The sequence below is a fragment of the Vigna unguiculata genome, chromosome 2, assembly GCF_004118075.2.
Source record: "Vigna unguiculata cultivar IT97K-499-35 chromosome 2, ASM411807v1, whole genome shotgun sequence".
NCBI classification, from domain to species: Eukaryota; Viridiplantae; Streptophyta; class Magnoliopsida; order Fabales; family Fabaceae; genus Vigna; species Vigna unguiculata.
The window spans coordinates 32,395,298-32,409,671 of record NC_040280.1 but is presented as its reverse complement, the minus strand read 5'-3'; the positions used below and the strand labels follow the sequence as shown (position 1 = coordinate 32,409,671).

At 34.8% G+C, this 14,374-nt stretch overlaps 4 protein-coding genes across 5 annotated transcripts; 1 reads left to right on the top strand and 3 right to left on the bottom strand.

The window, feature by feature from the left end:
- Positions 1-37: 37 nt before the first annotated feature.
- Positions 38-1,011, bottom strand: LOC114171322. Its single transcript, XM_028056437.1, has one exon. It carries the CDS (start codon positions 810-812, stop codon positions 198-200), a length of 615 nt encoding a protein of 204 aa, XP_027912238.1. The 5' UTR covers positions 813-1,011; the 3' UTR covers positions 38-197.
- A 1,288-nt stretch (positions 1,012-2,299) lies between these two features.
- LOC114171306 (phosphatidylinositol 4-kinase gamma 4-like) lies at positions 2,300-5,091 on the bottom strand. Of its 2 annotated transcripts, XM_028056428.1 has the most exons (3): positions 4,877-5,091; positions 3,190-4,609; positions 2,300-3,054 (listed from the first exon to the last, which is right to left on the bottom strand). In XM_028056428.1, the coding sequence occupies exons 2-3, from the start codon at positions 4,501-4,503 to the stop codon at positions 2,677-2,679; spliced, it is 1,692 nt and encodes a 563-aa protein (XP_027912229.1). In that variant the 5' UTR covers positions 4,504-4,609; positions 4,877-5,091; the 3' UTR covers positions 2,300-2,676. The 2 variants fall into 2 exon arrangements, with proteins under 2 accessions (XP_027912229.1, XP_027912228.1); XM_028056427.1 differs by having other exon boundaries at positions 3,190-5,091.
- Positions 5,092-6,695: 1,604 nt separating this feature from the next.
- Positions 6,696-8,991, top strand: LOC114174645 (GDSL esterase/lipase At5g08460). Its single transcript, XM_028059473.1, has 5 exons — positions 6,696-7,008; positions 7,160-7,287; positions 7,394-7,633; positions 8,223-8,478; positions 8,573-8,991. Exons 1-5 carry the CDS (start codon positions 6,696-6,698, stop codon positions 8,803-8,805), a joined length of 1,170 nt encoding a protein of 389 aa, XP_027915274.1. The 3' UTR covers positions 8,806-8,991.
- A 138-nt stretch (positions 8,992-9,129) lies between these two features.
- On the bottom strand, positions 9,130-11,582 carry LOC114171302 (SUN domain-containing protein 5). The gene is made up of 4 exons (XM_028056425.1): positions 11,359-11,582; positions 9,877-11,093; positions 9,719-9,804; positions 9,130-9,490 (listed from the first exon to the last, which is right to left on the bottom strand). Exons 1-4 carry the CDS (start codon positions 11,513-11,515, stop codon positions 9,256-9,258), a joined length of 1,695 nt encoding a protein of 564 aa, XP_027912226.1. The 5' UTR covers positions 11,516-11,582; the 3' UTR covers positions 9,130-9,255.
- Positions 11,583-14,374: the final 2,792 nt, after the last annotated feature.

The window sequence follows — 14,374 nt, the reverse complement described above, 5'->3', positions numbered from 1 at the left end:
ATTATATTTATGTTGTAAGAAAAAAACACCTCGACAGTTGTTCTTTTAATTATATTTACCTGATCGAATATATTGTGAAAAAAATAAGTTCAAGGTAAAATTTGGAAGATGAATGAAGCTCCTGATACTAATGTGATTACCCTACTGTTACAATAGTTTTACGGTTACAAAACAAAATGAGAAGAAAAAATTAGCAATTAGCAACGAAAGCCTAACACGGATCCATCGGTGAGGGCGATGACGACCCTGCACTCAGCTTTGGCCTCCACGTGGTGACTGAAAAGGTGCAACACTCTCACGCGCCCAGCCATCTCTATTTTCGACTCCATTTCCAAAGTGGGCCCCACATTGCCGGGCCCGTTCACCAAGGTGGGCCCGGGGCCTAAGGGGAAGGACTGGACGGTGAACGTGGCGGCCATGTACTGAGTCCTGCCGGCGGCGATCTTGCCGGCGGGGACGAACATGAAGCCGACCTGTGCGCCGTGGTAGAGAAGCTGGAGCGAGCTGTCGTAGTGCGAGAAGGTGCCACGGTTAGGGTTGCGGACGGAGGCGTACTGAGAGAAGGTGAAGTTGACGGTGCCGTTAGTGGCGGAGAAGGAAGGGATCTGGACGGCGCTGACGGCGATTTTGGGGTCCTGAGGCTTGAACAGCGTGAAGTAAAGGAGGAACACCACGATGAGGAGGAAGATGAGGAAAATGGTGGCCACAAAACACGACGCCAGGTTCGTGCGGTTCTCGGGCTTCGCCATGGCTCTCGGTGTTGGACTTGGAGAGAGAGGAAGTATCTGAGTGATGTGATGAAGATGATGCATGCACCAAATCAAAGCAACACAAAACAAAACAAAACAAAACAAAAGCCAGAATCACATGGAGTGTGTGTAGAAATTTGCAGCGTGTGAAGAGGTGGGTAGGACCATAGCTCATGCTGGTTATTTGATTATTTGTTTTTTTGCCTTCAATCCAATTCTATTTGCGTGGAATTTTTTGTCTTGCAGTGGACCCTTCATTTTTTTAAATTTATGAACTCACTCATGTTTCAGTACATGACAAAGTGTCTATTAACTTTCTCTGGGTTTGAAGAAGTTTATTCATTACATTGATCTCAGGTAGTAGTGGGAGATAGTTTCTCATCAAATGTGATCAAAAGAAGATGAACAATGGTTTTCTTTTTGGAGTGGTTATGAAGAAGAATTACCAAAGGCCATTTTTATCAGACATGAATGAACAAGTGAGGTAAAGATCTGGTCCCATTCCTACTGTAACTTGTAAGCATGAAAGTGAATGATTATGGTTGATTATTTGATTCGAATCTAGGTTATTGGATCGGTTCATTTGATTTATATGTATGGAGTGGCCGATTCAGATCTTAGGGTCATTCATATATTTGATTTGGGGGATTTGTTAGAGTGGTCCCATAGTTTTTTGTCAACTTCATTTTTGAGAAGGTGATTATTTTGTAGTAATTAATTTACTTCTATATTTTTTTTATCTTAATGACCCATTATTATTATTATTATGGATAATATTTATTTTAGAAGAATTCAATTTAAATTGAACTTATACAATTAAAATTGATAAAACAATATTTATAAAAATACTTTAGAAGATTATATATAAAAACAATTTATAATCTAAAATGTTATGTTATGAATTTCATAGATAAACTAATGACAAAACACATGTAGGTTAGTTAATTACTACAGTTATTGAGCCTCTCGCTGTGATTAAATATGTTTATGTTTTACTTGTATGTAATGTAATTTTGAATATCTATGTTTCTGAATCACATTTTCTTTAAATCTCACAAATATAATTCAGTTTCAGTTTCACTTCAATCTTTATAAAAATCAATTCAGATGTTTTAATTAAGCTTAGTAATCCAATTATTTTTAACCACTCTATTAACAATTAGTATTATTTAGACCATCCCATTATATCCCATGATGCAAAAGGTTTAATCACCACTCTTGAAGTTTCTTTGATTTTTAAAAGAACCGACAAGTGTTCTCTAAATAGATGTAAGTTTTCAAATTTTGAATCACAATTTCGAAAAATTCTCTTTTAGATCCTGAAAATGACTAATGGTTGTTAATATGAAGCACTGCCAATCGAAAATATAAAATGTTTTATGAAGGACAAGCGAGTGCTTTCAATATTATAGTGTCTCTATAGTATGAACTGAACAAAATGAGTAGAAATTAAAAAGATAAATGTAGAAAACCTAAAGAAGATGTTTTTTAAGTTGATAGAGAAGAAAAGACTTAGCATAAAGAATAAATAAATAATTAGACAGAGGAAATATGGCAAAGGCAACTTCAGACAGTAGGATGTCTGGTTCATAACTAAAATATGACAAAAATGAAGCATATTTTTGAAAAGTAAAATATGCTAACATATTACAACTATGTACACAAGTCATGCAACTTCTGTTAACCCTCGCAGAAACCTAGAATATATGAAATTTGAATAGAATACATGTTATTGAGACCCTTCAACCTCTGCAAAAGGTCAATACAAGTAGTGAAAAAGGGATGAGAGGAGATGAGAAAGAGGTTCAGTTGAGACCTATATGACCAGAACACCCGAGTCACATCCAAATATGGAGTGCATACACAGTTATGATGATGCAAATATATTTATTGTTATTACATTATATAACTATGAATCCGAGAGAGTCTATTTTGAAAGCTTGTCAAGGCGAGAATCCATGATCTGGGAGACAAATTCAAGAAACACAGATTCCCCCATACCAGGTTCCATTGATTCCTGAGCTTCACAAATAATCTCCTCGATTACAGATTTCTTGTTCATATTTTCCCTACACATAATGCTTCCAATGTCATAGGGACTGAGACCTCTCTCAACCCCTTTCTTCAATAATATTGTGGAGATGCGGAGTGTTCGAGCACACTCTACCGGAACATCCCACCCATAATATTTCAGAAGCTCTATATCTTTCTCAGCATTCAGAGATTTTATATAATGAACTGTGTCAGGAGAATAAGGTTGTCGTGCTTGTGGCCAGTAAAGCCAATCAAATGTGCAATCCTCAAACTGCACCACACACAACACAACAAACATTATAAGATTCTTTCTTTTCTATCAAACACATTATGTTGTATCAGATATGAGAATGAAAATAATGCAGGAGGGGAATGAAACTGTGAAGAAAAGATGAAGAATGTTTACTTTCTCTGGAAGACAGTAGCCATGATCAATGGGAATGAGGGTGATGCGGCCATCAGAATCTTTCCTGAATAATATATTCCCAGCATGTCTATCTGCATTAGCCATTCTGAGATCGAGCACGGTGATCTTATGCACCTCCTCCACAGAAAAATACCTTGGACCAAGGTCCTCACAGTTACCATCATTCTTCATGAAAGCCTGCAATGAACCCACCTTTGAATGCTTTGGGGAGCACTCAAACCCGTCTGGATGGTTAAATTGTTGGTGTAAGCACTGGACCATAACAGTTGGGGGAACCCCGGCAAAGCCTATTGCTTCTCCAGACACCAACCTTGGTCCAGACCTTGGATGATCCAATATATATGCTGCAACTTCTCTCATCGCTCCTTCTCCCACCCTTGTCCCTATTTTCAAACCTTCACCATTGGATGAAACTGGTAGGCCTTGTGGGTTATTCACCGCATTTGGCTCCTCATCAATGGGCTTGAAAACCGAAACATACTCCATACCTGTTGAATCCTGCATGAAGTAAGTCCCACCAGAGCCCTCGGAGGACCTGATAGGGTGATTCCTTTGTTTCAAACCATTGAATGTGGAGCCAATGATGTCCCAAAGGAAAGGAAAAAAATTGACATTAGGATTCACAAAAGCTGGTTCCAACCAGAAATCTCCACTTGGTGGTTCTGTCTTTTGCGTCACCTGATTCCCCCCCACATCCGAGTCATCAGCAACAACCGAAAGCTCCAAATCCTTGTGAACCGGTTTGGCATCAACCTTTGCTGATTTCTGAGCTACCAAATGAATCACACCATTATCAGCGTTGCAGAAGTCACGGAAGAGGCTCTGGTCTTGGAGCTCTTCTCCGTCGCAGAAAAGATCTTGACAACCCTCGAGATCGATGAAATCTTTCCCCTTCTTCTTAATCCGTTGCTTAAGGTACCCCACATTTCTATGTCGATCAATCTGAAACTCAAACTCCTTCCCACCGGTGGTCCTCACAACAATGAAGACCATGTCAGAGAGACGGAGAACCAAGTGAAGAACATTGCTGGCAGTGACACCGTAGTCCTTGATGAGTGCATCCTTGCGTGCAAGCTCTCTGCCATCATGGACCAGCTTGTGCTTTTTCCCCGGAATTCCTTGGCATGTCTGAATCCTCATTTTCACAGAAGCAATCGAATCAGACTCCGACACACGCATCGGCGTCACAGCACCGTCGACGGTTATATATATAAGGATAGATTCGCCGGGGCAATGCCCTTGCCATTGCACCGATTCTTGCAGAGCCGGTCTCACAGCAACATCAGCCGACATCTTTCAAGGTTGTTGGTTTAACAGTTTATGTTTATTTACCTTTTCCCCTAAACTCAAGTCCTTCTCGCTTGAGTTGTTAACGCTAACGTTAGCGGAAGGAACCCATCTACAACGAAGAAGAAGAAGAAGAAAGAAAAAAAAAAAAAAAGGTCTTCCAATCAAAGTGATCGAAAAGACCCAAATAGATGAAAATAAAAAACGAAAAAGAAGAGAAAAAACGTATTTTTTATGGAAAAAACGCCATGCCTACGAGGAAATTCAGGTGCTGTCTGTCGTATAAAATGTATGAACAAATTAGGGTGATGGACACTGAACGAATCTCTCGTAGGAAAGGTTGAATTATGAATGGTAGCGATCGAGAGTGGATTCTTACCAGAGGGAAAGAATCAAGGAGCAACGTCAGAGGCCTGAGAACTTAAATGGAAAACCCAGGAATTGATTCAACTAATTCCTGGCGATTTTTTCGCCTATGTTATCTCCTCCAATAAACTCCTCACTTTCCAACAACAACAAAAGAAAGGGAGAAAACGGTATTCTAACCGTTGGCCTTTTATAAATTTTTTCACCTGTGACACGGAACATTTTTAGATACTGCACACTCTATTTTGTAACCTGGAGCGTTTTGTTTACTTTTCTCACATTAATTAATTCAACATTTACTAATACCAACGATTAAAATTATATATTAAATGTATGAAAATTTGAAAAATACAATACCATAAATCATGTTTGAGCACGTTCATCGCTTGCAGTTTGTAAAGTAAAAAGTGTTTTGGCGTTTGAAATAATTGGAATAAATCATGTTTCTTGGTGTTCCATGATACCATGCATTATGACTCATAGTGCCGTTTAAGGTACACTAATAATGTGATTTAGTAACATAAATAAGTATTCATTAATTTTACTCTGTAGCATCGATCATTGCAACTCATGTGCCCTTGGTCCCACTGGTCTGCCCCCATGTCTCAATCATCAACCATTTGAAATGAACCAAACTTTCGGTCTCTATGAACGGTCTTATTATTATTTTTTATTTTATTCATTTATTTTTTTTAAAGAGATAGAAAAATTATTATGAAATTTGATTAAAAAAGTATGGATTTTCCTTACACAACAACAGCACCAGAAAAATAAATGGCATCTGATTATTATAATTCTCTTTGGGGTAACACCGACCTTAATGTGTTTTTAGTTTGCGGAGCAGTTATGGTCGGTGGACCGTTGCACACGTGTCATGTAGATACTGTTATACAGTGTATCTTTGTCTTTTTTTTTATGTAAATTATTAATTAATTTGAATAAAAATATGTTGTTCTGTATTATTTATTTAGTCCCGTTGTTGCTTTGTATATGCCTTTTCCCTATGTTACCGAAAAAAAATGTCACATTGCTTACATATAGGGGTGATAAAACGGATCAGTCTAGACTGTCCGGCCTATACGTGGTTCGTAAAAAACGGGCTGGGTCAGACTGGTTCGTTAAACAGAAACGGATCAACAATCACAATCCGTCCTGTATTGAGTTGAGTCCATCCACTTTTTTTTTCTTTTTTTTTATTTATTTTTTTAACTTTTTAATTTGTTTCTAATTTTTTAAAATTTTTATTTTTAAAATTTGATTATATTTATATATAAATTATTATTAAAGACATATTTAATCAAATAAAATATTTTTAAAATTTTTAATTGATTAGTTAATATTTTTAATTAGATAAATTAAAATAATTATTAAATTTACATATTAAATTATTCAATTATAACTAATAATTGAAATTTAATTTATAGGTGTTGATGATTTAAATTATAATACTGTTATATATTTACATATTTAAAAAATATAATATAAAATTATTTTTTTTAATTACTTTTATTTTATTTTAATTTTTAAAACGGATGAACGAGTCATGACAGAATAGACGAGACGGATCAAAATGGGATGACGAATTAAAATCTTCAACTCAATCCATCTCTTTTAATACGGACTGACTTGTTGGGTCCAACCTGCCATCCCTACTCATGGGCCGAAGAAGTTGTGTGGGCCGGGTTAATTATTGTAGCGGGCTACCTTGCGGGCCTGAGATTTATAAAGGGTGTATTGAGATTGACATATATTATGGTTACCCGCCAAAATAAGAGAACATTGGAGAGTTTGAATGCTTAAATTTCGATCTCTGCATGGGAAATTGAAGGATAATGAGTATGAACGTTATTGTGTACTTTTTAGTATCTACTGTAATACTATCTTCTACCTTTGTAGAATCAAGAACACTGTTCCCGTTCCAAGATCCTCCTTTCCGGCAACAACTCAGTCTCAGCCCCTCAACTGCACCTTCTTCTTCTCTGGTGCCGGCGTTGTTCGTCATCGGAGACTCCTCCGTCGATTGCGGAACCAACAATTTCCTTGGAACCTTCGCACGTGCCGATCATCTTCCTTATGGAAGAGATTTCGACACCCACCAACCCACCGGAAGATTCTCCAACGGAAGGATCCCTGTCGATTATCTTGGTGAACAAAGATCCTTTCTTTATCACTCACAGCCTTCTAATTCACGCATGTTTTATTTTCCCCTTGTTGTGCTTGATTCTTATTGAATGTTATATCTGGTTTAAAATTAAATGTTATTAGATTGATTTATTTGTGATAATTTTTGCATCAGCTCTGCGTCTAGGGCTTCCCTTTGTGCCAAGTTATCTTGGGCAGACAGGGGCAGTGGATGATATGATTCATGGGGTAAATTATGCTTCTGCAGGGGCTGGCATCATTCTCTCTAGTGGCTCTGAATTGGTTTGTTTCATTCAATTTTCTACGATTCTTGTTCTTTCTGATTAATCATGATCACGCAATTCAGAAGATGTTATTAGTTCAAATTCTAATGTGTAAATTGGTTCAGGGTCAGCATATCTCCCTCACTCAGCAAATTCAGCAATTTACAGACACTTTTCAGCAGTTCATTTTGAGCATGGGCGAGGATGCTGCAACCAATATCGTATCCAATTCTGTCTTTTATATTTCTATTGGAATCAACGACTACATTCATTACTATTTGCTCAATGTATCCAACGTCGATAATTTGTACCTACCCTGGCATTTCAACCACTTCTTGGCATCTTCACTCTGGCAAGAGATAAAGGTAAAAACAGTGCTTAAATTTAACTTCTCAGTCATTCATTATACTTCAAAAAAATCATGATATTCATCCATGAATGCATTGTTTTGGTGTCATGTTCGCGTGTCAGACATGCAGGACTTCTATGGTGAAACATACATAAGTCTGTACTTGCCCATGGTCACCGCCAAAGAAAGCAAGTCCATTTAAATTTTAAGAAATAGGGAAGTTTAGTTTATTCATTACTTTATGTTAAAATGTTATGTTTTGTAATTGAAAATAGAAAATAAGGTCATGATACATTTCTTACGAAACCAATTTTTCATTTCATTCTTCACCCTACCTCAACCCAGTCGTAGTACCAACTCTTTACCTTTCTGTTTTTTAATACTAAATTTTAGTTAATTTTTCAGTTTTACCTGGATTGTTCATACCTAGTTCAGTCAACAATTTTTGTTCTGAATAATAGCGTGATTAACCCGACACTTGTTTTTGTGCACATGAGACGTTCAAAATTTCATGTAATTTTAATACATATTTCAAAATTTTCTTGACTCTTTTGCATACAGTAACTGAAATTGACCTATCTGATATGTTATCCTTGATGACACAGAACTTGTACAACTTAAATGTCAGGAAAGTGGTGATCACGGGACTTGCCCCAATTGGCTGTGCCCCTCACTACCTGTGGGAGTACGGTAATGAAAATGGAGAATGTGTTGAGCAAATAAATGACATGGCTGTTGAGTTTAACTTCCTCACAAGGTACATGGTTGAAAATCTTGCTGCGGAGCTCCCTGAGGCCAATATCATCTTCTGTGACGTGTTTGAAGGTTCCATGGATATTTTAAAGAATCACGAACTTTATGGTACTAGTATTCGTTTTTATACCTCTCAGTCTTTTATGAATTTCAATTTCTGTAGCATTTAACATCACACATCTGCTTTATGTTCCCTAATTAGGCTTTAACGTCACAACTGAGGCCTGCTGTGGAATGGGGAAGTACAAGGGCTGGATCATGTGCTTATCACCGGAAATGGCGTGCAATAACTCCTCCAACCATATCTGGTGGGATCAATTTCATCCAACTGATGCAGTGAATGCCATTCTGGCAGACAATATATGGAATGGCCGCCACACTAAAATGTGCTACCCTAACAACTTGGAGGACATGGTTATTAAGATGGCAAAATGATATTCTGGTGTTAGTTTACTCCTTTTAGCAGACAAGTATTTGATGACTCTACGTATAAGTAGGTAGTTTTTTGCACATGTTACTGAAGACAACTAGGCATATACATATATACACATACATATACATATATACACATATATATGTATGTATATATAACGTTGTAAATGTACAATGGATATCAAATATTAACACTGACAAAAACTTGGTCATGTATAAAAAATCTATTCGACTGTTCGAACAAATAATGGCCTTAATAGCCACTGAAGAAAAGAGTTAAATATCTAACTGCACAATTGCAACCTATGGAAGTGAAGCTAGGATCTGGAATCACTTCTTTTATATGCTGCAGTGCAGTAACAAGAAACGGTTTACTACGTGACAACTTTTAACAGTACTATGTATGGAACAAGTTTCTACAATGATCCAAGTCTATACAGCAGAAGCGAACGCCTAGCTATGAAACAAGATAATGAATATTGTTATACTACAGCATACAAATAATGTAACCCATCCTCTAATTGTCTGGAGCACCTTATTCGCATTATATGATGCAGAAAACGTCAACATGTGTATCGAAACTATCTTGAGAACTGCAAGGCACACAAAAACAAGACTCGTTGCAAACACAGCAAGTTCTTTGGTTTCCATATTTGCTTGATTACTTGCAATCTTTCTAACATCTGATCTGAAATGAGATGTCAATTACCATACCGCAGAAAAAGAGAGAAAAGTCACTAAAGCAAGCAGTGGTAAAAGCAATCTTCTACTTCAAAATGCAATGTTAGCGGCAACAAAATGAGCAAGCAGGGTTGGAAATGACTAAAATGAGATGATTTCAAGCTTCTCCAATGAGACAACATGATGGAGTAGATAGATTTTAATCAAAGTTATCAAAAGGATCTACTACACTAACCTTAACATGCTGTTTTCTCTGGCTAATTCGTTAAGCTGAGATGAGACAGCATCTTTCCAAGACTCAACCTCAGATATTCCTTTTTCCTGGTTAAAGAAAAGACATGATGAGAAATTTAAAGAGGAATGAAACAGGCACTGCGGCATAGGGTTACCCACCAAATTTGTGTTCCAGTGCCAGAGATCTCTAATCTGTGACTTGCTTTGTCCAAGACTTTCTGATAATCTGGACAACTGTTTCTCAAGATCCGGTATTTTAGCTCCTTGTCTTCTGTTCAATTCTTTGAGGTAATCCTCAAGGGCTGATAAGTTAACCTCTACTGACCTCACTTTCTTCATCAAAATCTTCAGAACAGTGTCACCAGCCACCCTACCATTCAGCTGTTGTCTAAGTTCTAATACAGGATCTGTATTCAATTTTGCGGTCGTTGTCATTTTTGCCGCTTCTGCATCATATTCTCGAGTGGTATCATTGCTTGATACCTCAGCAGCCACGGTATCATTCTTAGTATCAACTTTCTTTCCATTTTTATCATTTTGACCATCTTCTGATTTCAGAGAAGGGGTGTCGCTGTTAGTATCCACAGGTGGCTTATCAGGAATAGATCCCACAGAAGCCACAATAAGATCCTTAAGCATTCGCTCTATTGCATTGATCCCATAAACTTCTACAACACTCAGTGTGCAGTAAAACTCAGATCCATAATGACTCAGCAAGGTCAACTTCAAATACCTCACCCACTTGGGCTCAGACAGTTTAAAGACCTGTGCATGCTTGACATTGGCAGCAACAAATTTTCCCAGAATGCTCCATTCTTCAGTTGGATAACTCAAACTTCCAGCCAATTCAAACTCCTTGAAGTTGGAAGAATAATGCTCAAAGTTCGCGATCTTCACAGAATCAACAAGGGTCTCTTCTGAAAGCTCAATAACAACAAATTTCCCTTCAACAGAGCAAGGGTTTCTCAGGTACTTGTCATGGTCCTTACCGAGTATATTCGTTGCCCCTTTGGCCTCCTTATTATGGGCCACCACCTTTGCACCTTTGGAATCGGAGGCATAGTTGTACACAGAGCCATCAGATTCTAGCCTGTGAGTTATGTTAACAAGCGCTGAGTCCATTCCCTTTGTTTTTTCTTGTCCTTCTGTCATGTTCTGGAATTCATCATAATGGGGTTGGAGTTTCCCATCAGATATTTCTTGCAGCTTATTTTCCTCTTGCGGAGGATGCACTTTGCACACCAAATTACTACCATTTCCTAAAACGTGCAAAAACACTTGTTCTATACTAGTTGTTTCAGGAAGTGAGTACAAGGGCTTTGTAAGTTTCTGACTAACATTGTTGGAGCTACCTGATTCATTTAACTCTAACATAGCTGCAATTGTGAAAACACATGCAAGATCAGCGAGCCACACATGAATATGTACGCATGCACATGATCATCATTATTCCAGATATGTAATTGCACAACAACATCAACAATAACAAAAAACAAAAACACCATGAATGAAATTCCAACAGAAAACATCCAAGAAGAACATATTATGTTGATGTCTCGTAAAAAAATATTGATGGGCATGCAACGTAGGAAGATCAAATACGATGGTTGCATAAGGATGAGAAAAAGGGTGGACCTTTACCTCCAGTGCCATGAACGAGGCGAAGCTTGATGTAGAAGAGGAGGCACCATAAGGAGAAAATGAAAGAGAAAGAGATGCCAAAAATGCTGGTACTGCATTGATTCCTTGACGTGTGGAATTTGATGGGTGACGATGATTCTTCATGTTTCAGTCTCATCGGCTCATCGATGATTGAATACCGATTGATGGAAGCCAGTGCAGAAGAAAAATCAGAAACGAACAAAGAAAACAAATTTGCGTGGCGAAAAGAATGAGTGAAAAACTGAGCGCTTAAATAGAATAGGCGCAGAAATAGGACTTAACGGCCACTCCCAACAATTACTCTTTTATCTTCAACCGCACCATCTTAACAAAACTTCTATTTTCAGTAATTTTCCACTTCTCTTATTTCCTATGCCTAATACCTCATTAATTCATTTACTCTACTTAACTATCATTTTTACTAATCATAACCATTTTCAGGGTCACTTGCTCCACTTCCTTCTTATTTTGTATAACTGACATTAACCGTACTAATTTAAATGCTTTTTTATTGGAGAATGGGAACAATTAATTGTTCTTTCTGTTTCATAAAAACTATACATTTATTTTAAATATAAATAAACAAAATAAATAACTTTTTTTTTTTAATTAGAGTTGTCAAAATGGATTAGAACTCGCGAGTCAACCCGGCTCGTCACGGATTCGGGTTGGGTTGAAATTTTTTTACAAATTTCAATATGGGTTGATTTTTGACCCGGATCACCTAGAATCCGGCTCACTCGGGTTGAATCCGTAGTGAGCCGGGTTGGCTAACTAACCCGCAAATAAAGGGTCATACAATTATTTTTTGTTAAGTTGGGCTTTGCATTTGGGTGAGGTTAGGTTTTTTTCATTAGTCAACACATAGATAATTTGTATTTTTGTGATTTTGATTTATATTTGGATTATATTGAAGTTTATTTAGATTTTAATTAGAATTAGAATTTACTTTTGATTGAAAAAAAAAAAACTTGTATTTTTTTGTAATTAAATTAGTTCATGAGCCAACCCGTTTACTGAGTTCGGATTTTTTTGACTTGCTAATAATGAGTCGGATTGGATTGACATCAACTCGTGATGAATTGAGTGAAGCCGGATCAGATTACAGGTTCTAATAACTCTATGTTTAATGATGCCATTGCTTACCATTTATTTAATTAATGATGTTTCTATTACTGATATTTCAGAAGATAATTAAGTTTGAATATTGAGATTTGTGAAATTAAGTGAATTTTATCTTCATTGCGGATAATAATAATTTCAATTTTATTAGTGACCGATCCACTATAAATGAAGTTCAGTCATGCCTCATGAATGCCCATGTATACTATACTTAACATCAATATTCATACAACATATATAGGTGTATCAACTTTTTCTAATAACAAAAAAATTAACTATCATTTTATTGATAATATATATATATATATATATATATATATATATATGTATAATTTTCTTAAATACTCACGAACTTAAAAATTTATTGTATAAATTTCTATTATAATTATATATATATAATATATATATATATATATATATATTATCGCAATTTTTCATTTTTTAAATATTAAATAGATGAATTAAATCCATTTTTATATTAAGTGATAATACTTTTAAGTTATTATATTTGTCTAAATTAATTTATAGATAAATTAGAGTAAATAAATATTAGTTTTTAATTTAATTAATTCATAATAATTTATGGTGTCTTAAGACACTAGTTAAAGAATAATTAATGTATATTAATTTTATTTTTTTTACATTCAAAGCTAAAACAATTAAGTCCACTAATTAAAATAATATAAATATACATAACAAATTTTATAAAATTGTTCTTCAAATTTTTAAGATACAAAATAAGCAATTTGAAATTTTTAAGATTTTTACTAAAAGTTTAAATAATTAATTTTTTTTATACTAAATTTATGTATTTATAATTAATAATTTCAGATATTGAAATATTGTTTGTTTTTCTAATACAAAGATTTGTTGAGTTAACATAGATGTTATAAAAGATTATCAAATTAGAGTAAAAGGAATTTTTTTTTATCTTTAAAAATTTATCACTACTTTTAGGTTTTTATATTAATTTAATTATTTTTTAATTTTTAACAATATTAAAATATAATTATTTGATTTTTTTTAATTTTTATGGATAAATATCAAATAAAATATTAAATATAATCGTATAACATTTAAAAATATTTGTATTCTTTAAATATAATAAAATTATGAACAAAAATACTTATTAGTTATCAAAATTAACTAAGAATCTTTATAAAATTTAATACTTATTAATTATCCTTCACTAATATTTTAAATATTCTAAGGACACCTATTAACCTCATCCATACTTTAATATATAGATTTGAATCCTATATCTTAGAAGCTTCTATAGCCGTACGTGTCTATGGTATAGTGATCCACCAATATTGGTTTTGTTACAACCGTGTTACAAGCACAACAGATTAAAAAATTAAAAATCGTTCGTCTGATCCGGTCTTCGATGAAGTGATTGAACCGAACTAACTTTAGAGACATGGATGGATATGCACTAATCTTGAAAAAAAAAAAAACTAATTGGAAACTATGTTTTATAAGTAAATATTTCAAATTTTTATTTTATCTGTAAACTATGTTTTAAAATTAAAAACTAAAATAACATAATTTAAAGTAATTAGACATGCAATTATCTTTTTTTTTCTTCCTATATAACCAGTATTACTATTTCTTTTAGGGATAACAAACACTAAATTGCACTTCCCCGGAATTCTAAATAAAGGAACTGGTTGATGTAATTTATTTGTATCAGTTACAGTTTAGATCTATTTATGTTCTTAATGTCAGTTCCTTTAAAAAATTAATAACATATTTAATATTTTCCAATTAAAAATTTATAATTTATTTATTGTATATTCAATTATAATAAATATTAAAATTTATTAATTACATATACCAATAACTCATTGAAATAAATCATTAATATAATTAT

Bases quoted from the DNA above. Each gene is read 5' to 3' on its own strand.
- LOC114171302 (XM_028056425.1), bottom strand. From the start codon at position 11,515: ATGAGACTGAAACATGAAGAATCATCGTCACCCATCAAATTCCACACG. The intron at 11,094-11,358 runs GTAAAGGTCCAC...TCACAATTGCAG, and splicing joins CCTCGTTCATGGCACTGGAG to CTATGTTAGAGTTAAATGAA. The intron at 9,491-9,718 runs GTTAGTGTAGTA...ATCTCATTTCAG, and splicing joins AGAGAAAACAGCATGTTAAG to ATCAGATGTTAGAAAGATTG.
- LOC114174645 (XM_028059473.1), top strand. From the start codon at position 6,696: ATGAGTATGAACGTTATTGTGTACTTTTTAGTATCTACTGTAATACTA. The intron at 7,009-7,159 runs GTGAACAAAGAT...TTTTTGCATCAG, and splicing joins GATCCCTGTCGATTATCTTG to CTCTGCGTCTAGGGCTTCCC. The intron at 8,479-8,572 runs GTACTAGTATTC...TTCCCTAATTAG, and splicing joins AAAGAATCACGAACTTTATG to GCTTTAACGTCACAACTGAG.
- LOC114171306 (XM_028056427.1), bottom strand. From the start codon at position 4,503: ATGTCGGCTGATGTTGCTGTGAGACCGGCTCTGCAAGAATCGGTGCAA. The intron at 3,055-3,189 runs GTAAACATTCTT...TGTGTGGTGCAG, and splicing joins GCTACTGTCTTCCAGAGAAA to TTTGAGGATTGCACATTTGA.
- LOC114171322 (XM_028056437.1), bottom strand. From the start codon at position 812: ATGCATCATCTTCATCACATCACTCAGATACTTCCTCTCTCTCCAAGT.